The sequence below is a fragment of the Apostichopus japonicus genome, chromosome 5 (genome assembly GCF_037975245.1).
Source record: "Apostichopus japonicus isolate 1M-3 chromosome 5, ASM3797524v1, whole genome shotgun sequence".
Lineage (NCBI taxonomy): Eukaryota > Metazoa > Echinodermata > Holothuroidea > Aspidochirotida > Stichopodidae > Apostichopus > Apostichopus japonicus.
Window position 1 is genome coordinate 20,875,453 of NC_092565.1, and position 25,602 is coordinate 20,901,054.

A 25,602-nucleotide genomic window follows, 5' to 3' on the forward strand; every position below is an offset into this window, starting at 1 on the left:
ATATATATTGAATCGGCTTCAATGACCCCATTAAAGCACTTCTCCTTTATAAAATGTTTATTCGCATCTGGCCCTTCCCTATAAAGCTTCAGGCTCCTAGCTAAACCAGTCGAGCCAATTTTAAAGTTATTAGTATTTAGTAGCTAGTGTGTTGAGGGCGTCAAAACTAACATATTGTCTATATACCGCGTATAGCTTAATTGTTCGTGTACCTTACTATATTTAGGTGTTGTACGAATTAATTGTAAAATATACACGCTATTTGCACAGTTATCACGTCAGAAATCTAAAGTCGCGTTGGCGCGAAGAAGTTGATCTAATTTCACGCGTGAGAGCGTACCTTTTGAGCGTAACAGTAGCTCATATAGGTGAGTGCGCCCTAGTCCAGCCACTATTGCGTAATAATTGAATTTCCGTAAACTAAGAACCAGGACTAGCATGGTACATGCTATTCTCCGAGAATTCCAACCTACCTCTCTGTAAATAATGTTGCATCTTTGCATCGAGTAACCTTGTCTTTGATCCTATTTGTGCAATGGACGATATCGTGGAAAAGTAAACAGTAACCATGTAGGCCTAGTTCGTTCTCTATCATTTAGCGTTGTACTGTTCCTAGGCCTAAGTTAGGCCCTACTTATACCACTGACCTAGTACCAGTCCTACTCTAGTCCTATTCCTAACGTTAGACCTAGCCTATACACTTCAACGTTTGCCTGCCGTGTATCCACAATGAATTTAACTTAAGCAGATTAACTTAACCTTTGCCTATTTAGCCTGTATAGTGAAGGGGTAGTCCCTCTTGTTCAGGCCACACTTACTGTAGGCCACAGGCACTCAGCAAATCTGATATAAGACATGGCCTATATGCAGACCTGTCAACCCTCCCGGTTTTACCGGGAGACTCCCGATTTTTACCCGAATCTCCCGGCCTCCCGGTTTCATATTCTATTCTCCTGGTTTTTTAATGTTTCATCACTTGCAAAATTTCTGAAAATAGCCAACAGTTAGTCCTATGCCTATTGCATAATAAGTGTAATCTAAAAATAGATTGAATGTTTACAAACACGTTACGACTGATACAGTGCTGTGCAGGACTCTCAACCAATAGCAGGCAGCTTTGTCAGTTCTCAGACTTCGCCCAATGTCGTTATTGTACGTTGGCCTTGGTCAAGTCCTGAATACGGTACAGTAGTACGGCGTGCACTGTGCATATGCCATGGTGCACAAGTTTAATAAACACAAGTTGTCACTTGTTTGTATATGCGGCGTACCGAATGTGTGCAGTTCGCATGTAGGCTACTTGTATACGACAAAAAACAGTTAAGTTCTATGCCGGTACACACTTTACCTGTGTCCTCTTTGATGCTAGGTGAATATCACGTCTTAAACTACGATTTAAGAAACGGCTGTTTCAAACATCTCACTAATTCTTTTGGCGACTTTAATCCCTATTCATTGAGTACAATAGCATAACCTGCGTATAAACTCGTACAGGGATTATACGAGGTGTCTACGAGGCAATTTGTTTGTCAACGATTTTATACGCATTTATACGATCCTGTGCGCGTACACATGTCCAGTTATACATGAGCGGTACTGTAGACTATTTATTTAGGAGTATTTATATAATTTCAGTTGAAAATTATCAACCTCCCTATTTTCCCCTTATTCTCCCGGTTTTTTGGCCCTGAAAAATGTTATTCTCCCTATTTTGGGGTCAAACAGGTTGACAGGTCTGCCTATATGTAATAATTTGGATTACAATATAAATGTTACTTGTTGTAGGCTAGTTCTATTGCTTATTGTTAGTGCACACTGTAGTCTGTCTTCATGGATAGCAAAGGGGAAAACCTCAGTGAATACTAAAAATCTGAAACATAAGAAGGGTTTGAGTTGGACAACAATGGCACTGATTCAACAACTGCACACTCAACTTAGACTAGAGTAGTGCATATTTATCACCTTTTAAAGGTTCCCCATCCCAATGTTTTAAGTTCCCAAATTGTATGCCCCCACCTGCCCACACCAGAATGGCTACTCAATACTCATATTCACAAATTTGAATGTTTTATTGCAGAACACAATGTGATGGGAATGTATAAAAGCTTCACAATCTACCCTTCAAGTGTGCCTTGCACATCTGTATTCATAATGAAGGCAAAATTTACAATTATTATTATTACAATCATGTTTCTCTTAAATTGATTTATGCATGTTTGTATATATCATTTAGTTTTTAGTTTTTTGCAACATATGTGAGTACTTGTGACCATGCACATTTATCTTGGCTCATGTGGTACATCCAACCAATGTTATTTCTTTATGTTTTGTGTTTTGGAAGTGTTATTTGAATAGACAGGTTTAGAATGTGTACCTACAACTGTCATCAATTGTTAAATAAATATGTGGTGCCTTATACTGTGTGAATGGCTTTTAGCCTTTTAATGCATAATAGTTAAAAGCATGCAGTAGTTACTACAGTATTAATGCAATAATTTGTCAGTAATTTCTTAAAAATAATTGAAACAAACTTTAATGAGTTGAGTTAAATGGCTAATATTTTAATACTTTAAAGCACCCAAATAGTTGTAACATCTATGCGGTGCATGATAAGTGGCTTGGTCAAAATAAAGTTGTGTAAGTTACCACCAAAGACAAAAGTGTTCCAACAGTGTTCCAAGCTGAAGTAACACCTTAACAGCTTAATTGATCTATGAATGTAATAGGCACTTGTGGGTAAGCATAAGTTGAACTTTTTCAGCTCAATTAACATAATGCCACTATTGTCAGCTAAGTCACATCTTTTAGCTACTGTTTGAAGCTAGCTAGCAACCCCCCCCCCCCCCCAGGATGTGGCATATTGTCCACATTCCATTAGATAACATATTAACATGGCATACCCTTTACACATGTATCATACTGTATGTTGGTTAATGTTGCTTTTTTCATGCAGCTATCATTAGCAGTTACTCATGACATCTTTGACCTGCTTGAGGAGAATCAGTAATCAGAGTGTGAAGGAAGGAAAGAAATCAAAGTTTTCTCGGAAAGGTAACACCTTTTTTGTTCTTGGCTCTTAAAGGCATTTTGTGAACAATATGAAATGTTAGTCAGATTCATGTCTATGAGTTTTAAAGGAAAGTGCCAAAACCAGCAGCAAATTAATGCTGTCAATAAATCTTTGTATAAAACACATCAATGAATTGATATTCTATATTTCTTTGTGATTTTCAATGTTTCATTCATACAACTTGTGAAGTAAAGGACAAGACATGAAGCATAATTATGTGATTGATCAATGTCATTGTAAACTGTTGAAGGACAGTGATCAAAGCTTGTGTCAGAGCAAAATGCAAACTCAGTATAAAGGTTATCAATTGTGTATTAAAGTTCTCATTGGATCAGGAATCAAAATTTGGGCCCCAGTAGAAAGAAAAAGCATTAGCAATTTCCTGCCAAAAGACATTAAGGGTTTAAATACATGGTAAGTCGTTTGAAAATCGTCAGTCAAAACATGTCATGATTTCCATAACCTTACATAAGCCCTTCATTACTGAGTACTTCAATATTATTCAAACATCTTTACAGTATTAATAGATGTGTGTTGCAATTCAGGAAAATGCACATTGAGAACTTGTATAGATTGGTTTTAGCCAAAGATGTTTTAAGCACTGGCATTTTGTAACAAGTGGCGAAAAGTTTGAAGTTCTAGAGCTGTAGATGTTTCTGGTCAATTTTAACTTAAATTGTAAACCTGAAAGACACATTTAGGATGCATTTCAAATTGGGATATATATATATATTCATACATAATTGTTTACAGCTTTGTTGGTAGGTGTTTGGTTGTTTGAATATTCTGTTTTTTATTTTACATTGCGATGGTTGAATTTGTTTGCTTTTGATAAAAGCAGCCAAACTTGTTTTCTTTCTCATACAGTACAAACTGAAGAGTACAGTAGTTGCAGATTCATCCAGACATACTGAAGCCTATTCTCGAAGCAAAATGTTTTGACATTTATTCACCCATGACTACAATAGATAGTATGATTGTGTTGCTTAGGATCTGCTTATAGAATGGACACAACACATGACTTACTGCAATTAAGCCATCTTTTGTTATCTTCTTCTTTACAGTGAAAGTTGGAAGTGCTTTGTTGACATGTGCAGCCAGGTAAGTACTTAATAGATTCTACTGTATTGAGCAGTTATGCTCAAGTTTGCTGAAGCTGTACTTGCCATGGTGGTCAAAGAGAGCCCGATCAGGGTGATGGGGGGAGGGGGGGGGGCTTTAAGTGTCAGTGTTACAGGTGACATTGTTTGAGGGTCAGAAAACGTCTGACAAAATGGATCCTCTATGATAAAATGGATCCTCTATGTGCATCCTTCCCTTATCACAGATCCCACTATCAGCCGTTTATCAACAAAAAGGCCAGTACGTTTTATTGACATATTTTTCTTTTATATTTAAAAAAAAAAGCTACTATTCAAATAACAAAATAAGCACTTTTTGTATTACAAAGATTGCAATATGGTTAATGTTAATTACCGAAAAAAGTGCCCTTTCGAGATTTTTAACCATACCAAGGGACATTTGACTAGTTTATCATGCAGAGTTTGTCATGTAATATTCTCTCCTTATTCACAGCGGAGGTTTGTTGTATGTCGGCTACAGACATCTAGAGAGATCTGTCCACTACAAACCAGAAGTGACGGGATCTGAAGGAGCTGGAAAATACATCTACTTGAAGCCATTCAATGCCAAACAAGGTTCATGCTAAACTTTATTATAAGTAGGACCTTTGTTTTATCTCACTGTATTGTTTTCCATTGCAATTAACCCTCACCTTTTATCCCTTACCCTTTCTGTCTCTTCTTCCCTGACCCTTCCTCCCTCCCTCCCTCTCCCCTTTTCTGCTGCCTCCCTTTTGCCCTTCCTCCTTCACTTTTCCCTCCTTTTCCTTTCCTACGTCTGCCTTGCCTGCCTTCACCACTTCCTTTCCCCCTTTGCCCATACCTCCCTAGATCTATTATATCTCCCTTCCCCTCCCCTCTTCTTTCCTTCCCCTCCCCTCCCCTCTCCTTCCTTTACCCTCACTCTCCTCCTCCTCCCTTCCTCCTCATCCACCACCCTTACATTCCCCCTAAAGAGAGAAAGAAATTTGATGGTCCTCTCCTCAGGACATTTTGTCTTTATTCATCTGAAATACCTTTTCCTGTGGATTGAGGTTACTGACTCATAGCCTTTAATAAATCAATTTGTCAAATATTACAAAATCTCCTTTATCAAGGTGTATATTGAACTCTAGCAGCTGCAGATGTTAGATGCAAATTATTATATTTACAATATGCCTTTAAATTCCATTTATAAGCATTATGTTTTCCACCTGTCCCCTTTCCTCTCACAACCCTCAAGTTGCTATGTAATTTTACTCTATTCATTGTTCAATGAACCAATTAATTTTGTCTGTCCTCTCTCTCTTCTTTATGAGTGTATCCTTATCATGTTTATGTTTCAGTTTTAAATAAGATCCTGTTAAGGATAAAAAGCCAGGCCCTCTAACTTTCTATATACCTACCTACATAAGCTCTTTGCACTAGACAAGCAGGTTTTAATAAAGAAAAATCTGTGTTTTTTGGGGAAGGCTTTCTCATTTGTCTTTTCTCTATTGTTGTCACAGATGATTTAGTTACTCATGTCAAGTCGAAGGTCCAGTGGAACTACCATACATTGGAATCTATTGTGTTAGAAAATGATGAAACGGGTACGTAAGACAGACTAAATTTTGTATGTATTCTAGATCCTCCTGCAAGCAGGAATTCGCGAAGAAGCCTCATTTGCTTATCAAAGCTGCAAGCTGACCGAAGTCAGTCTCTTACATTCATATTTAACGTCCATGATTATGAATTGTCAATTGTCAACAACTCTGTAATTGGATGACATACATTAATCTTGGAGTGACTCGAACTCGGGACCTTATGATTGAAAGGCACCGACGTTAACCACTGAACTGACACTCCATATAAGAGAACACAGCCTGAAGAACCTGATTCTGTTGAGCAGTAATATATCAAATGGGAAATAAAAAACACTTTTTTGAAAGATAATGTAGCAATCATGAAGGAAACCAGGGTTCAAACCAGTGACCTCAGCTTGACAGGTTGCTGTGTCCCACCAACTGAGTTATCTAGTTGGAGGTCCCATTTGCACCACTTCTTTGTCTATTAAAAGCCAACGTATCTTCCAAGTTAAGTAACCAGTAATAAAGATCAAGATATGGCTAGTACTATTATTTGCCTCAGAAAAAGCTGTATCTACTTTACTTGTAGGATGGACTTCCTTTTTACCGTTTGGACGAAAGAAACATCGTCTTTGGAATGACCCAAGGCTTCTCTTGTTAAAGGCGCAGTCAGAGAACAGAGAAGAGAGGCTGGCCGCCGTTCGAGCCTTGGCTAAAAAACACATATGGCACGGTGAGTTTAAATCTGGAAGAAATTGTTTAAATGCCTGCATATTTAAAAGGATTCCGTCAACAGATACTTTAGACAGTATCGTTAAAGGACTACTTAAAAAGTAACCCTTCTATGAACCAGAATGTCATATTAATACCAAAGTGTGAGGAAGTTGGATCTTTTTCATTATTTTGGTTTTATACAAGATATATCCTTACCAATATATGTAAAATGTATGTGTTGCTCCTTTAAGTTGATGATGTCAACTACCCTGTACCACTGTTCAAGCCTAGCTGATAAAGTTGTTTCATCTTTGGTTACAATGCTGGCGTGCATGGAGGCAACCGGTTCTCGTTCAAGTGGTCAAGATCTTTCTTAGCTGCTTGAAGGAGTTGTTCATCGCAAAGATCTCTATCATACAAGCTAAGAAGATGCTCCTCTTGACAATTTTAATTCTGAAAAATTCTGTTTACGTATACATGCAGACCATGAATACAGAATGGTAGCCCAGTCGTGTGATCGGAGAACCCTTGTAGGTCTCGCCAGGATCAATAACGTCGATGAAAGATTTTTCCTTCCGCCTCCGACTGTTCAAACATCAGAGGTACGTAATCTGTCTTGGCTACCGCATAGGTACTCTACATGTAGGCTCGTAGGATGAGTACAACAGCATGACTACTGTTGCAAGTACAATAAGGGTGCAATGGCATTATGATTACAAATATGAGTACAATCATGGATGTGCAAATATGAGTTCTACTTAATCTTGCATTATTATACACTGCTATACCGGTGCTGTGACCGAGTTGATAAAGGCGGTGGCATTTGAAGCAATGAGGCTTAGCAATCGGTTCCTGACTGGGTCATAGCAAGGTGGGTTTTTCATTCAAGAGCAATCTAAATTGAAAAGATTCCAAATTTGAGTTAAAATGTTGAATTAGAAAGGTAGCTACTGATTATTATTATCTGTACTAGATTCCACTATTTCTTACAAATTTACCTAATATCCATTGTCCAGGTTAAAATTTCAGCACTTGAATCTGCCTCATGAAATGTTGCTATGGTGAGGGAAATTAGACTATTAAGTATTAAGACTGCTTGTATGTGTTCAGCATTATCAGACAACTTTCAGTTCACTTTCCATATGTGATTTTTTTTCAATATTTTGTCAAATTTCCCTGTTTCTTGTTCTTGTTATAATCTGTTTTGTTTTACTTTGATTTTAATTCCCATCACTAGGAAACAGTAGAAGATGAACTGCGTAAACTCTTGGCCACTCTTCCCAAGACTAGCATCGACCCTTGCACAAAGTACTTTACTATGCTGGCTCTACGAGAAGGTCAAAGTTCACAGGCTGACGACCAGGTCATTAATCAACTTTAGGTTGCTGTTAAAGGTCATAAGTATCACATGCCCTGACCCCCCCATCCCCCCCCCCCGAATAGGAGGCTGCTAAATATTGGTAGTCCTTTTAGTAAGTGCAATATCCCAGAAGGGTTCTAATTTATTCCCAGACATATAGGCGAGTTGAATTATACAATTAAATGGTCTCAGTATAGCATCAGTGACCATTATTTGACTTTCTAGCATATTAAGAGGCAAACCTGATGACCAGTAATGGTATAACAAACGCACTTTGTTATTGTTGTCATTTCCTTGAGTCATTGAACACATTACCACACCAATCCCCACCCACCCATATTGCTACTGTGCAATGAGAAAATAGTTTTCTTCATTATGAGTAGCAATAACACCATTCCCCCCCAACCCCCCACAAATGATTAAAATTATTATGAGGTAGAGCAACCCTTATCACTTAAAATAGGTAAATACTCTTGTAAATTAATTTGTTGATACAAAGGCCACAATAGCAGTTTAAAAACCTGGCCAAAGACTTTATACAAAGTTAGATTACAACACTACCACTCTTTATCATCATCAAATGTTAAAGTTAAAGAAAAGTCCAGGTCAAAATTTGTTTTTGATATGTTATAAAGGGACATAATCTAAGCATTCTGGTGAAATTTGGATTCAATCCCTATGTACCGTTTTTGAGATATTGACAGTTGAAGTTATCTGATATTCTACAAAAAGTGAACTTGAAGCAAACAGGTGTGATGTCCTAGTTGCACACTGACAAATAATGTTTTCTTTTCTTTTAATTAATGCCAGCTTATTGCACCTTCCAGGGTGATAAGAGCTATGTAGCATTTGAACCAAACATCTCAACATTACACTGGTTAATCACCATGGATCTGGTGGGAAACAGAAAGTTTTTTTTTTTTAATGCTCATTAATTGCTGTTTTAATTGATACTGATGCTTTAACATCAACAGTGTTACTTTCTCACTGTTTCAATGCTTTGATGCAGTTTTGCGATTTTAAATTTCAATTTCAAATTTATTTCTCGTATGATTTTTGTACAAGATAAATACACTATAACATTACAGTAGGAAGGTTAACATATTGAAGGACACTAGAAAATCAGCACGGCTGTTGCCAGATACCTAATATTGGGTATACAATGGCTAACCAGTGCTATGAGTTACAAGCCATACTTCTTCTGCCATATGTACATGTATATTGTCGTCAAAAAACTGCCTTCCATGCTGATTATAATTACCTGAAAGTAGCAACTGATTAAAAAAGAATTATTCATAATTCAATATCAGAATTATTCTCATTTTATTTTCAGACTGGAAGTCTGGTATTTGGTGGAAACCACCTGTCTTTCATCACTAGTCTCAGTAAAGTTCCGGAAGAATCCCTCTTTTCTAGTTATTTATTGGCCTTAGTTAGCCATTCAGAGGTAAGAAAAAACACTTCGTCAGTGTGTAATTAGCAGACGGAATTGTGCTCGGATCAATGGCTTTCACTCTTTTCCTCCCCTCCCCTCCCCATACCCCTGCCTCCCTAGCATGAGATGGATGGTACATAATTAAGTTTGTGAGCCGCAGTGAAATGTTGTATATAATCTGTGGCCTGCAACACTTTAGGAGGTGTCAACTCCTGTGACAAAACAGAAATAGGGTATTTACCGGCTTAAAGAGTGGATCGAAACAATACAAGTTTCACGCTCTGCAGAAGGTATTTGGAATTACAAACTCTTAAATATTTAAATTGAAACAAATATATAAAAAAAATCTAAGAAATTAAAAATTGTTATGTCAACACCTATACACTTATCAAATAGGCATCTGTACAGTATCTCTAAACAGAATTTGGTCTAACATGGAAACATTGGTTATCCCTGACTTCACGTCCTTGTTTGCACTCATTTAAACCTTTTTGGGGTTTGAGGTTCGTTTTCAAATGTCCTTTTCTCTTTAAACCATAATTCTTTGGAGATATGTGCTTTGTTCAAATGTTCTTTCCTATTTGCTTCTTTCTGGTTTACTATTTATCATAAATCTGCAAAAAGCTCTGGACTGCTCTTTTTAATTTTAACCCTAGGTGATCAGTCATTGTAAGGAGTTGGTCAGACTCGGAGCCTTACAGATACTGATGAGGATTTACCAGCGGCAGCCGCACAGTCCAAAGGTCAACTGTTATCTGGCACAAATCATTGCTAATATGGCAGTATGTGAAGCGCTGCATGCAGAGATTGTCCAAGCAGGTGATTGATCGTATTTATTGGAGAGTATTGCATTTACGTAGATAAGACAAAAATGAAACTATCAGTGTAATAATTAACAATGTATTTCTGTCATTAAAGATTGTTCATGATAAAATCGTGGCTAGATAGTTTCCCATGGATTTCCTGTCTTGAAACGCCTCCATCTTGAAATTTGAAAAAAGTTACGATATTTACTTCTTTGGCTCATCCATGATCTTCACCCTGCTATGTCAGCTGTCGCTGAATACCTGCAGTACTTTATTAATGCAATATCACAAATCAACCTTATGATTATGCATTGATATGCAGATTAGCCACTTATAGTTTTGCCTGTATTGTTTTCTGCATATGAGTAATGTTGTTGACAAACTGATTGGTCCATATTTTCTCGTCCACCAATTCTAGTATTTCGATTGGCTGGAATAAGTTACTTTCTTCAACTCGTGAAGAGTTAGTCCTGTTGCGCATTTCAAAGCTTGTAATATCTCCTGTGTTTTGCAATTATCGGTCACCATTAAATTTACCGATTGTAATCAAATCACTGACCGAAATAATCACAACAAATCAATGTATCGGCTTCTGGAATGATTCTACTTTGTGGGTTTCTTTACTACTTGGCACATTTACAAGCACAGATATTGTCATAACCATAATATCCACAAAAGTGCTCTAAAACGCTATGTAACAGTAAATAAAAAAATATATGACACAAAATATGTAGTAAAAATGCAGAATAAAATACAATATAAATGAGTATGAAAAAATAAAAAGCATGCACGTTTGAGTTTGTTGGAGTATTGCACATGAATAGAATTTAATACACAGTTTAAATATCGCAGTAATGCTGTCTAAAAAGGTAGGTTTTCAGTTTTGACTTAAACGTTGTAAGACTAGAAACAGTTCTGAGTTCAGCTGGCAGCTGGCAGCTCATTCCAGAGGCGTGGCCCAGCCACGCAAAACCCAGAAGGGAATGACACAATATATATATATATCTGTATCCATACTATTGTATATCTATAGCTGGGTGTGAGTGTAACAGTACCATGCCATCCTATAACAGAATAGTTCAGTTTTTTTCTGTCTGGCAGTGTGTAGCTGACTTGTGATAACAGATAAACCTTTCCATGTACAAATGAAATGACAGACTAATAACAATCTGATACAGTCTGTGAAAGATCTCTGTCGTATATAGATCCAACTTATCATTGAAGAATAATTTAAAACCTTTTTATAAATCTATATAGTGTCCTGTGGTTGTGGCTTCTTTGGACTTTTCTTTTGAACCCCTTAATCTTCTGAAATTGTTAATTTTTGTCATTTTATTTGTCAAAGCTTGCATAAATAGCAATTCATGTGTTTGCTTGTATGTTACTTGCTTACCTTTCCCTTCACTTTGGTGTTATTGTATTTCTAAATGTTGTATTTACTAATCAAGACTGTTAGCTTAGTGGTTAACGCTTGTGCCTTGCAATCATAAGGTCCCGAGTTTGAGTCACTCCAAGATTAATGTTTGTCGTTCAGTTACAGAGTTGTTGACAATTGACAATTCATAATCACGGACGTTAAATATTAATCTAAGACACTGACTTAGGTCAGCTTGCGGCTTTGATAAGCCAATGAGGCTTCTTTGCGAGTTCCTGCTTGCAGGAGGATCTAAAATACATACATACATACTGGAACTAAGCTACCAAGAAAACAAGGTGTAAGAACTACAGAAGCAGCTATTTAATATCTGTTAACTTTGAAAAGTTATTGCCATTTTAGATGCCTATGTATTATACATATTTTTTCTTATTTTAAAGGTTGGGTAACTCTTTTGGTGAAATGGAAAAAGTCAAAGTTTACAGAGCTAGCCTCTCAAGCGTCAAGAGCCTTAGCTAATTTAGACCGAGATGATATTAATTCCAAGGAAGTCAGATACGCTAATGGTATCAACATCATCCATCCTCTCGGAAGGACAACGTACGTCGTAGAAGATTCAAATTACATTTATTGTTCCTTCAATTTGTATCTTGTGTCACTGTATAGTCCCTTTATATCAACATAAACTTTATGATGATATCAGATTGGTGAAGTTAATCCATCAGTGTACACCTAAGCCAACTAAGCAAGCATTTTATAGAGTCCTTGACATTCACTTCACTTTGTGTTTTGTTAGTTTAAGCAGTCTTCAAACAATTAGGCACGTGTACAACCCACCAGATCCCCATCCTGCAGATTTGACCATCAGAAAAGTTATCTTGGACTATGAATGTTGGCAAGCTCAGAAAATGCCAGAAAAATTTCATATGTCCGAAAAAACTCACGGATATTTTTTATGTGCTCCAGACTTAGCAGATGGTGATTGATTTGTAATATTTAAATTCCTTTTTGTTTTCAAACATAGTTAGAGTTGGACTGGGGGGTAGGGGGGGGGGTGTTAAGCCACTTGTTGCAATGATGTGACCAAAATTGGTCAATCAAAAGCAAAGAAGATCATACATTGACCGATATCTGAACTGCTTCTATGAAAATGTTCTCACTGTTGTACTTGATTCTTTTTTTCTTTTACGTCGTTGTTGTTGTTGCCGTAGGAAACCCATTCACGCAGACGTGGTGTTCGTCCATGGATTGATGGGAGGTGCATTTTATACGTGGAGACAAGGTCAGGAAAACCAAGACAAGGAGAAGCTGGTGTCGTTGACAGACGGCGCTCTGGCCACTCCCATGAACGATGAAAATCAGATCGACAGCGAGAGGCCCTGGGTCAGTCGTTTCACAGACTGTTGGCCAAAGGTAAAAAGGGTTGTAGGAAATGTCATACTACTACTGCCTGTTAAAGTTCACCTCACCTGTCCTCTATGGGCCACGTGGCCCATAAGGCTGCAATGGTCCCCTGTCATCACTCTGTTCTGTCCCTCACATCATTCTACGACATTCAACCAAGTTGTCTTCTTTCTTCGTGTACTGTTATCCTCCATGTTGTTTGTTGTTTTTGTTGTTATTCTCCATGTTGTTTTGTTGTTGATGTTATCCTCCATGTTGTTTGTTGTTGTTGTTATTCTCCATGTTGTTTTGTTGTTGATGTTATCCTCCATGTTGTTTGTTGTTGTTGTTATTCTCCATGTTGTTTTGTTGTTGATGTTATCCTCCATGTTGTTTGTTGTTGTTGTTGTTATTCTCCATGTTGTTTTGTTGTTGATGTTATCCTCCATGTTGTTTGTTGTTGTTGTTGTTGTTATTCTCCATGTTGTTTTGTTGTTGATGTTATCCTCCATGTTGTTTGTTGTTGTTGTTGTTATTCTCCATGTTGTTTTGTTGTTGATGTTATCCTCCATGTTGTTTGTTGTTGTTGTTATTATTCTCCATGTTGTTTTGTTGTTGTTGATGTTATCCTCCATGTTGTTTTGTTGTTGCTGTTGTTGTTATAATCCTCCATTTTGTTGTTATGCTCCATGTTGTTTTGTTGTTGTTGTTTTTCTCCATGTTGTTTTGTTGTTGTTGTTGATGTTATCCTCCATGGTGTTTGTTGTTGTTATCCTCCATGTTGATTTGTTGTTGTTGTTGGTCATCCCACCTTTCTCCTCCTCCCTTGGGATGTCCAGGTGAGTGCTATTCTATAGAAGCTATCTCTATCCATTCTCAATGACATGTCCAATCCATTTCCATCTCCTCTCTTTAACTTCATCTCTGATTGGTTTACGGTCGGTACTTTTCAAAAAATTTGGCATTAGGTTTCCTTGTAAAAGTTCACATGTACACATTCTTCACATGGCCAGTAGGTGAGGACTGCCATAAGTAATTAATTCCATGCATGAAAGCTGACTTTTAAAGTTGAAAGTCAAATATACCTGGTAGCTAACTGGCGTGTGTTCTCGGGGCCCTCGTGTTCAAAATTTGTTTGCTAGTCGACACCAAATTTCACTTTCATTGCCTTGACGACGCTCCAGTGGCAGATGTTGTCGCCTAGGGAACAGGTTGTCATGGAGGAGGAATAATCTAGTCTGAGAATTATTATATGATTATGAATGCTTTGTCGTAAAACATTGTTATACTTTGCAACTTTTGAAGTGATTTTCAGTCCAAACTTTTTTCAATAAATATAGGCCATTTTTTTTTCAACACTTTTTGGGCAACCATCTCAAATTTTGTTTGCAACCCTAACCAGCCTCACAAACTCCATTTTGAAAACCAGGGTTGTAGAATATCCATGCTTTTTGTCAGAAAACAAAATTGTGCTTATGCAGATTTAAGCTTGAAATCTGGCAAATATGTATTAAAAATTTCCTGCAAATACATTTGGGTTTTCAAGCCAAAATACATGTGGTTGCCAGTAGTTTTATGTCACAGTTTTTCTACATGCCAATTTGGAGCACTGCATATGCACACAACTTGTTTTGCTTGGCAGCATTTTCAACAAAAAAAATCATTTAATTCTTCTAAACTTAGTCTCTCCCTTTAAAATGTTACTTCACTTACTTGTGTTTTTCTTCTCAGAGTTGGCTTGCTAAAGACTGTCCAAACATCCGTATTTTAACGATAACTTACGACACACAATTGACAGAGTGGGTTTCCAAGTGTCCCTTTGAGAGTGAAAAGTAAGTTAAATGGACTTTTAGTACACTGTATGACCTCCATTTTGATTTGAAACTGGGTTGGGGGTATTTAGTTTGTAACTTGTGACGTCTTCATATTAATATTTGGATCCACATTAGTCACATAGTGTTTAAGATTTTATTGAATTGCTTTATTTAATTTCATTAGTTTATAGATTTAATCTGGCAAAAGATATGTTATCTGTGACATATTTGTCACATTAAATATGACTTTTCTTTATTGTTTGGTTAAATAAACTGGATATCTAAAGTGCAAACATATTTCGATGAAGACTGCATTTTAGAAAAAAAATAAAAATCTCAAAGTCGTTCAGCAAAAGTACATGAACATTCTCACGGTGTATATGGTCATTCATTTGATAATTCTCTCTTCTAAGGAGTAAAGCATCTTTGGTAGAAATGTTTACAAATTTGTCCGTTTTCTCCCCCCCCCCCCCCTCCTTCTAGGCGTTCTATTTCTCAGCGCAGCGGTGAGATCATTCACAAGCTTAGAGAGGCAGGCCTAGGACAGCGTCCAATCATCTGGGTGACCCACTCAATGGGAGGTTTGTTGTCATTTATTACAGTTTTCATCAAAATTTGCCCTCAGGGGCTGGGGGGGGGCAACTTTCCATCTGCTGAATAATGGAAAGTATTCTTCTCATTGAAAGGGAAGTTTTTTTATCAACACTTTTAAATGTCCACTGGAGACAAAACAGAAGTGTTTTTACTGCTTTCTTTGAATGCATACCACTTTTCGACAAAATAGAATTTGGTCAATACTAGTAAACATTTTGTTCTTCAGAGCATTGCTAAGTAAAAGCAAAATATAATTCTTGCAAGATATTTAATATTTTTTGTTTTGATTTTCAACTATAAAAAATCTGGCTACTAAGGGTTTAGCTCGCAATTTAGCAAAAAGTGGAAGATGAGAAATTAGGGTGTTGGTAAAGTTGTTAGAATGATGACTGATTTTGTTGACAATGTGACACTAATTTGCCAGTTTTCACCTTTTTGTCACACATTAGCAGAAGGTTTTTCCTTGGAAAAATGTGTGAAAAGCACAGAATACAGGTTTACACACAGATCTGTGACAACTTGTGTGAAGAAATCCAATTTATGAAAGAGTGTGAAATATCACCAGAGAATAAAAAACAGCTTTTGTGTTACACAGACTGACAAGTTAGCTCTGTACTACTTTGAACTTTCTGAGGTTTTGCGGTAGATAGAGACAAATTTTTTCACTCTTTCACATGTGTCTGAAACCTAGTTTTTCACACACTTTTCACATATTGCACGCACATGAAAAATGTGTGTATACACATGTGAATTTTTGTGAGCAATTAGTTGCAAACACACATGTGCTCCACATTTGGTTATAATCGTTTTCTTGTGTGTTTTACCAGAAGATCACCGGTTGCCACAGGGTTTCTCTTGTAATGGTAGAAAGAATCAGGATCTCGATAGTTGATTTTTTTCTGTCACTCAAAGTAATAATTGTCACATTTTTCTCCTCATGCAAAGGTCTTCTAGTGAAGCAAATGATTCTAGATTCCGAGAATTTGGCTTCTGACGAAACGGCTTCTGGCAAATCATCCACCTCTATAGCTGGTCAGACTCGAGCCGTCATCTTTTACAGCACTCCGCATCACGGGACTTCTCTCGCTGCGTACTCTCAACAGGCCAAGTATCTGTTACTGCCATCTGTGGAGGTAAAAGAACTCGTCCAAGGTAAATATCGCACAAGCTTGTTCATTATTATAATTCTTTTCCTATTTGATTCCCTCCCTCTCCTTGCCAAAGCAAGGGAACTCTGCTAAAACACTGTTGAGAATAGAATTACTTTCAATTGATCTTAAGGTGACCGGTTGGCATCCCGTATCGAAGCTATCTCATCTCATCTGTCTTCTTCTTGCGTCTCCATTCATCTCGGTCGGCAGCTTCGTTTCTGGCCTCATACCAGGATCGCCAACCAGCCCTCTCTCTCTTTATCTACTGTCCTACACCATATTGTTTTGGTCGCCCTCTCTTTCTCCTGCCCTCTGGTGCCCAAGTCATACTGATGTTGCTGTCGTTGTTTGGGTTTTGGCGCAACATATGCCCAATGAATTTCCATCTTCTTTTCTTAATTTCGATGCATAGTGGTCCCATATTTGCTCTCTTTAGCAGTTCCTTTGTGCTTTTTGCACTTTCAAATTTTTCACAATTGCTGGCCCTAACCAGTTTTCTATTCTCGTTTTAATCAGTTTACTATCAACTATAAAGCTATAGTGACTGTCATCCGTTTATACTCTATTTTTCAAGGATCACCGTACCTCCGGTCACTCCACGGAAGATTTCGGGCATTTGTGCAAGCCAAGCAGATTCCAATTCTCAGCTTTGGAGAGAAGAAAGCTACTAATATTGGCCTATCAATCAGAACGCTAGTAGTACCAGCCTCTTCTTCCAGTAAGATCAGTTTACTTTTCTTCTTTACAGGCAGGAGTTTAGTCTCGATATGTTTTATGTCAGGAGAATAAAAAAAATTGAGTGCTTAGTAATGTTTCTACAACTATTCCGGGTTTGGAGATAATCCCTTATTAAAATATGCAAATACTCTGGAATGTCCCTAAATCGACAATGACATCAGCTCCCTCTGTGAAGGCTTACTAGGTTCATGTTATACTATTGTCTTATAATTTCAATAAATCAATTAAAACATGTCTGTATACTTTAAAACAACAGAGCACCATTGAATAACATTCAATATCACTTGTCCTTGGGGAATTTGTAAAACATTGTAAATATGTTTTTTTGAGACCATATAAGTCTAATTTTGAAATTCGCTGGTAAATAGAATATATTTTGTCGTAAAGTTCATTAGCTTGACAAATCAAGTCCTATTTCTAATAAGAAGGGAAAAACAACCAAAACCTGTGTCAAGAAATTGCTTGCCAACTATTTTTTTTTGATCATTTTATGTAAATACTAATTATTCATGAATTATTAATGTTCATGTTGTTGATAACAGCTGTGCATAAATTTAAAGATATATCCAACAAAAAAAGCATTTCCATGAACCCCCAAAAATCATGTTCTTTGCATATATCCTTCAAATAATGAGATCATTTCCTATGTATATTTTTGAGAGGAGATTTAGGGGATAGTTGAGTGTGGATAAATTTAAATGGATGCACAAGTGTTATCATTTGTTATCTTAGTGTAACATGCTGAAATATTTCGGTTGATTTTGTCAAATTTCTGACGAGCAAGAACAAGGAAAGCTGCTTTGAAGTTGTTTAATATGCAGGACAGTTTTCCAGACCTCCCAGCGAAACCCCCAGTGAAAACCTGGCTCTTATTTTTCAAAAATACTCTTTTAAACCTTTATATTTATTTTAAGTTTAGAGTACATATATTGTATTCAGTCATGCTTACCATGGCCATTAAGATATTTTGGACAGCCAGGCATGATTCATGCAGTGATACAAAACAGACTCACAAACAACAGTTAATGTGAGTCAGGTATTTTAAATAAGTGCCACAGATGATTTTAAAAATGGGCATAGATGGTGAGTATGTTCAAGGGCGTAGGAACCAGGGGGCTGGGGGGCGCCAGCCCCCCAGTGAAAAATATGGAGGGGCGGAAGTGTCATTCCGCCCCCCCCCTTTTTCATTTCCAAATAAGAAAAAAATCTCATTTGGAGCACCAAATTGCATCTAAGGCCAGGTGAAAATGCAAAATTATATACAAAATGGAGTGGGTGGGTTGAAGTGTGCTATATTGCACCAAATTGCATCTGAGGCCACCTGGAAATGCCAAAAAAATCCAAAGGGGAGTGGGACACCCCCTCCTCTTAGACCCCTCCCCCAGGCCGGCCATCTGTCTTCAGCCCCCCCACTCGAAAGTACCTTCCTACGCCACTGAGTATGTTACAAATTAACTTAATTTTGGACCCTTAAAAACCTTTATTTTAATGTTTGAAGCCTTCAAAAACCTTTATTTCTTCATTTACATCCTTTTAAAAAAAACTTTTATTTCGTTGAAAAGCTGCTGGGAGGTCTGGTATTCAGAATACTCATTATTTCCCTGCATCTTAAATAATGTCCTTTTACTTTACCATAATTCAATATGAGAAATATCTCTTTATGGAAATTAAATTTTAAGGGCATTTGTTGACAGTCGTATTTAATTCAGGCTGTCGGAAATGCAACACCTATTTGAAATGCAAATAGAAAATAAAATATATAATTGGGGGAAGTTGAAAGCTTCACACCTTGATACTACCTAACAATTTTCTACACTTTTGCCTTAGTTTGAATAAATTAAAGCTTTCGATGTCTTAGGTGAAAAAAAGACCTAATTATGTCATTCCTTTATTTGAAAGGAGAAGATAAAGGAATGAAACATTTAACAAATAGTGCATTTTGTGAAGTTTAATTCATGCAACTAAATTAGGTGTAACCAGGCGGTTACCCAGGGGGGGGGGCATTGGGCACGCGCACCCCCCAGGTAAGAAAAAGAGGAGAGAAAAAAAGAGAAGAAAAAAGAGGGGGGTGATGATTGGGGTGACTGGTGACAATCTTCAAAAAGGTTATGGATGGAAAAAAAATTATTGGGAAATTCTTGGTTCTCGGGCAAAAGTATACATCTGGTTGGTCATTTCAAGCATGAGAAGTGCCATTTCCGGTGATCTGGGGGGTATCAAAACCAGAAATTTTCTTATACGCGGAGCGCCAACCAATGGTGGCGCCCTGCTTAGATAGTAATTCGCGCCCCCGGGTTAGAAAATCCTGGATACGCCCCTGGTAACTGCCATTGCTGTATGATATTTATGCAAACCAAAAGATGACTTTTGTACAGTATAAAGTAAGGTTCATAACAATTTACAGGTTTGTAGTAGGTACATTCCCTCTCTCGTTTGTGGGAAAATTTATATTGATGGATGATGCCAAAATCAAACTTAATGAAATTGCCAAATGTATGTTAAGACCAGAATTGTAGAAGAAATCAACTTGCTTTTTTTTTTCCAACTTTGTTGCAAATTACCTATTCTGCACTTTGTTGAAAAGTTTGTTAATCCAACTGGATGCTCACATATTATCAGCAAAAATTAAACGACACGTCCAGAAATACAATGTATGTATCTATGTATGTATATTAGGTCCTCCTGCAAGCAGGAACTTGCTAAGAAGCCTCATTGGCTTATCGAAGCCGCAAGCTGACCGAAGTCAGTCTCTTATACATTCATATCTAACCTCCATGATTTTGAATTGTTAATTGTCAACAACTCTGTAACTGGACGACAAACATTAATCTGGGAGTGACTCGAACTGGGGACCTTATGATTGAAAGGCACCGGCGTTAACCACTGAGCTAACACTCCACGAGCTAACACTCCACTGAGCTACACTCCACAATCCAAAATAAGGTGTATGGTAACCCCATAGGGGTGAGGGGAGGGGGCATGGGCAGGTTATGAAGATGTAGAATAAGGTGAGAGCTGTCTTCTTTCTATGTAAGACGTATCTCCACCTCTCTCTCTCTCTGATTACAGATCCAGGATTTGGAGAACACTACGACCTGGATATGAATCATCTGAATATCTGCAAACCGGCGAGTCATACCTCTCCCCTTTATCAGCTGACCTTGCAGTTCATAAACACCAACCTCCAACAATCGTTCACGAGCGAACTCACCGAGAAACTCTCGCATGAGCTGGAGGACGATGAATCAGAGAAACTTCTCTCCATGTTAGGCATGACGTTTGGCGATTAGTTTTATTTAAATGAATTGATATATTGATCTCTTTGGTGCAAATTGTAATGGATTTATTGTAGATGCAAATAGTGAAATAAAAACTAGAAGTGACCATTAAATAGACTCTCAAACATTTCAAGGGTTTTCTGTTTACGTCTGTTTACTTATATATAAATATAAGGCAAATATGTCACCATTTTTTAAATGAACTTGTTGCAGGAGAAGCAGACTATCAAACTATCATATTAACTTTGTGGTGAACAAGTTTCCCAAAACAGTTAAGAAATAGTTTGCACTATAAACAGGGAGACATTATGGCTGCAAAATGTTTCTGGGGCTTTGCCACTATGTAAACATGTGATGTCATTTTGCCACAAGGATGTGAAACCATTTTACTGTCTCGTTTTTCTCTGATAGTTTCATAGTGAATGTGAACAGTGAATCCAGTGCCATCCTAAGGTCATGTTAAAGATCATTAACTGTTTATGTAATCAGCATTAGCAAAGTTACATACATACATTAAAAAATCATGCATAGAGTAGATGATATCATATTTAAACTGGCTCCTGTCTTCAGTCTGCTGTTTGAAAAAACGAATTTGAATTTGTGTGTAGATATACATCTATATATATATATATATATATATATATATATATATATATATATATATATATATATATATAACGTAGTATATAAAGTTCAGTAATAGCAGTATAGTGCTCAATACAACTGGTGCAGAGCTAAATATAGATATATGATCGCCGTAGTGAAAAGAACTCAATGTGTGCGTGCAACTCTGAGTTATTACGCAATGAAATAGCGTGTTTATACATATATCTATATATATATATATATATATATATCTATATATATATATATCTATATCTATATATATATATATATATATATATCATACAATTAAGAAATATATGTATGGGAAGGTATGTCCAAACGAATGGACTATGAATGTTGATATTAATGACATATGAAAAGAAATTTATATTCTCTCCTGGCGTTACTACGAAAATAAAAATATTATAATTCGCGCTCAATTACTATTTTGTGTTCGTATATGTTACCTTGCAAATGTAGACTTTCATGTATTGCTATTCATGTTGATAAATTGTACATTAAATTATGAAATTTGACTTTTTGTTTTTGTGCCCTCATCTCTTTGTTTGCGTATCTTCCTCGTCATCCTTTAAAATTCGATTTTATTGAAATGAAATAAAATAAAATGGAACTTCTATAAGACGTTACTCAAGGTTCTAACGTTTTAGGGAGCAAAAAGAAGGATGATTTTAGTTGGAAGTCCATGAATGCTAAAGCTCAGTCAACTTTTTAACACACGGACCAAAATGCTTTCAAATTAAGTTAAGAATTCCAAATTACAACAGTTGCAATGAGTAAGGAAGTTTTCGTTGTTGGATTATCCGTTCGTGCGTAAACTGAAAGACTGCCGTGTTATGTAGTTCTTTATATAACACAAGGAATGTAGCAACAGGTTCAATGCAGCGTTATTCATCATCATGCTAATCGATATAACACATGGACTGCACTTAAGTCTTAAAAAGGGGGCATATTGCTGGTGCTGAATTATTCTGTTTTCAAAGTTAACTCAGAAATAACTTGAAAGGCATAATTTCGACAGTCACTGGCGTAGCTGGTCGGTGAGCAAATGGACAAATGCCCTCAGTTTTATGAAATACCACAAAAGGACCCTTTTCATAAACTATAGTTCTCATTTTTAGCTCATACCAGCATGCTGGTGTGAGCTATTGTTACAGTGCGGCGTCTATCACTCTATCACTCTATCCGTCAACAATTGGTAAAACCGCTCCCACTCGCACAGTGTTTGATGGAATTTCATGAAACTTGGACACAAGGACCATTGGGTATAGGGCCATCAGAGATGGTCCAAAATGTGGGGTCAAAGGTCACCTGTGGGCCGTAATGGGCCATTTTATGGAAATACGCAAAATGCTTCTTCTCCTACAGATTCCATGGTACAATGTTGAGGGTTTGTCACGATAGTGCTATGGTAGTTTTACCTTCAGGGTGTTCATGAATTTGAGATCAAAGATCAACTAGGGGTCTTTTGTGGCCCGGGCCGCGGCCCTATATTTTCAAATTGCTCCTGTTCGTACAGTGTATGGCCAATTATAATGAAACTTGGTCACAATGTTCCTCGGGATGAGAGTTACGAGGGGTGTTCGGAAAATTGAGGTCAAAGGTCATTTAGGGGGTCATCGGGGGTCATTCTTTGTAATATTTTCAAATATCTCAATCTCGTCAAGATTTTGATGGATCATATTCAAAGTTGAACTGATGATTGTTGGATTGTGTATGAATAAGGTGATGCCTAAACAATTTTGGTCAAAAGTTAATTAATTACAATTAATCCCTATTGTTTAAAAAAATCTGAGCCTTCACTTTTTTGCCAAAGCTCCTTTAATTTGTCTCCCAGTCCCTGCAGTGTTTGTTTACATTTGTGGTTAAGCTCTGCAGAGGCTGTTAGTGGAATTAAAGCAGGACTGGGAGTTGTTATTAACTGTTGAACTGTAAGCATGAGAGCCCTATAGCCAATCAGCACTTGCCGATACTTAGAAGTCTTTGAGCCTGAGGTATGTAGGCAGCTTGTGAAGTTATGTCTTGTAGGGAGTGTTTGTTATGTCTGCTAAGGTAGAGGGGAGAAAGTTTAATAGGGTAGGCCAGTGGTATTGTTTGAGAGAGTGGGTAAAATAGGATTTAAAGGGGAAAATAGGAATTATAGCCAGTGGTGTGGCCAGGATTCTGCTAACGGAGGGGGGGGGGGGTTATCCCTCACGGGCCCAAAGTTGGTTTTGTGGGCCCTACATTTATCAGCTCGAAAAGGTATGAGCTTCTGCACCATTGGTGCTCTAGTTTTTTGTTATTACTATTATTTTAGTTTTGCAATTACAAATCCAGACCCTATTTTCCAATCTGTGATGCTTTGCCGTGAGTACCAAAAGAATCTATGGAAAGCGGTTGTGTGTGCAATTTGAAACTCAAAAAGTACATAGAAGTATGTAGATATGCAGTTCCCCCTGGTGAATGTATGAACCTCTTTATAATCGAAGGAGGTCAAAGGCTTTGCTCAAAGGTCATTGGCGGGCATCTTAGGTTACAGACTGAAAATATTGTCAACTTCCCAATAACTATATTACTATAATTATATATTTACAGACATTTTAAGAACATTTCTGTGTACGTGAATATTTATGTTCATAGTACACCGATTCTGTTCACTTTTCTCTTCCGAACTATACACTAAAATTTAAAAACGGTTTTAAATCCTTAATTTTTTAAATTTTATTCTAGTATGTATATATATATATTACTTGGTAAGTAGATGTTTCTTATTGTCACGTGGCGTGAAATTGCAATTGGTCGATACTAAAGTTTTAATCAAGTCAAAGTGCCGGATGCAAGCGAAGGAAAGTTAGAGAGATAGAGCGTCCATATATAAGAGCTGTTTAGCAGAAATGCACATATCGCATGGAGTCGGAAAGAATGAGATATCATATAATATTATACAAATAATAAATGGTTATGAGTGCAATGGTGTAAATATAGGCAACCAACTTAGAGTATAATAACACAACTTACTCTTGTTTTCTGAAATGATCATTTTGAGGGTTATATTGTTTGAAAATGCTGGCGACAGTCAGAATATTATACAAATAATGAATGGTTAAGGCGCAGCCGAGTTGAATGGAACAAATTACATCTTTCAACGAATGAAATATTTGCACTCTTGCACGAATGGAAACCATTCATTATTTGTTTTATACAACACCTTCAAATTTGGATATAATCGGATGTAAAATGCACTCATGCAACAGATTGTTTTGAACAGACAGGTTTCTCTGCTCTCTTACCATTGAAAAAAAGTGCTATCAAAAAATTATAACACATGGTTCTATTTCATAGAGTGCAATAGAGCGGATTTTGCATGCAATCGACGAGCAATTGACCAATCAAATGGCCGGAATATAATTAGGTGTTGTATAATAATTATTAACGTATCCACAGAATGAGATACCACATATTACTTATTAACTAAGTAATTAATTATGAGCGTATCCACAGAACGAGATATCACATATTATTAATTATGAATTAATTATGGACGTAACCACAGAATGAGATATCATTAAATATTAACTAATACTATAATAATGTCCTCCTGAAGAAAAATATACCGGTTGTAAGTTATTATCGCGTCCGACCTGAATTTTGTATTTTGAAATTTTAGAAAAACCTTTGAAATTTGACAGATTGTATCTTTAAAAAGTCTTATTAGTCCGCATTGTCAATTTTCTGCATCAACCCAGGAATTACTCCAAATAAAGTTATAATTTATCAAATTAAAACACCCACATCTCTTGATTCTATAGCAAAAAGAGCGTTAATAAGCAGGTAATTCATGATTCCGTTCGATTTTGAAAAGGATTTCGTGGCGCATTATATCATATTACTTTTCTTTATTTCTCCTTGAAGGGGGTGGGGGGGGGTCATCACTAGTTTACGTAAATGAGTTGAAACAAGACTTGAAATCTCAAAGTTTGTAACACAGTAAATACTGGATTTTGCTGACAAATCTGATAAATCGGTAGCATGTACTATAGGTTTACAGAAAGAACTGTGGATATTTGTAATTTCAACAAATTCCAAACAACTGGATTTGTTGGAATTACACATATCCTCAGTTCACACTGTAATCCTAATAGCAAATGGTACCGATTTATAGCACGATCCAGTTTTTACTTTAGTACAAAACTTTAAGATTTACATGTAGTAACCACATGTGTTCTCTATGTGTATCGGGTGTTGTGGTATGAATAGATTTTACAAAGAATATTATGTCGAGATAACAAAACCTTGACGCTGCGCATTTCAGTGTGTTCAGAATACCACGAGCTGATATTATACACCCTCTTCCTCTCTCCACCACTCTCCACAGTGTTATATAGTTATATTTATATAGTTATATATATATAGTTATATGTATATAGTTATATATATCGTTATATATAGTTATATATATATAGTAATATATAGTTATATATATATAGATATATATATATAGTAGAGCTCCGACATTAAGTACTAAGAACATGTATGTTTGTACTAAGGTTCATGATTATTGTTCAGATATCATAATGTATTGGATTGTGTAACTGTTTAAAATAAACCAA

At 36.7% G+C, this 25,602-nt stretch overlaps 1 protein-coding gene across 4 annotated transcripts; it reads left to right on the plus strand.

Moving 5' to 3' along the window:
- The first annotated feature begins 374 nt into the window (after positions 1 to 374).
- LOC139967998 (protein SERAC1-like) lies at positions 375 to 21,528 on the plus strand. 4 transcript variants are annotated; one of them, XM_071972263.1, is made up of 17 exons: positions 375 to 479; positions 2,954 to 3,051; positions 4,135 to 4,171; positions 4,646 to 4,767; positions 5,679 to 5,762; positions 6,328 to 6,471; positions 6,936 to 7,054; positions 7,690 to 7,815; positions 9,146 to 9,259; positions 9,904 to 10,066; positions 11,869 to 12,028; positions 12,640 to 12,841; positions 14,543 to 14,643; positions 15,109 to 15,206; positions 16,165 to 16,371; positions 16,945 to 17,088; positions 20,178 to 21,528. In XM_071972263.1, the coding sequence occupies exons 2-17, from the start codon at positions 2,973 to 2,975 to the stop codon at positions 20,396 to 20,398; spliced, it is 2,121 nt and encodes a 706-aa protein (XP_071828364.1). In that variant the 5' UTR covers positions 375 to 479; positions 2,954 to 2,972; the 3' UTR covers positions 20,399 to 21,528. The 4 variants fall into 4 exon arrangements, with proteins under 4 accessions (XP_071828364.1, XP_071828362.1, XP_071828363.1 ...); XM_071972261.1 differs by having other exon boundaries at positions 397 to 555; XM_071972262.1 differs by having other exon boundaries at positions 403 to 570.
- The last annotated feature ends 4,074 nt before the right edge of the window (positions 21,529 to 25,602 follow it).

Bases quoted from the DNA above. Each gene is read 5' to 3' on its own strand.
- LOC139967998 (XM_071972263.1), top strand. From the start codon at position 2,973: ATGACATCTTTGACCTGCTTGAGGAGAATCAGTAATCAGAGTGTGAAG. The intron at 4,768-5,678 runs GTTCATGCTAAA...TTGTTGTCACAG, and splicing joins GCCATTCAATGCCAAACAAG to ATGATTTAGTTACTCATGTC. The intron at 7,055-7,689 runs GTACGTAATCTG...TCCCATCACTAG, and splicing joins CGACTGTTCAAACATCAGAG to GAAACAGTAGAAGATGAACT.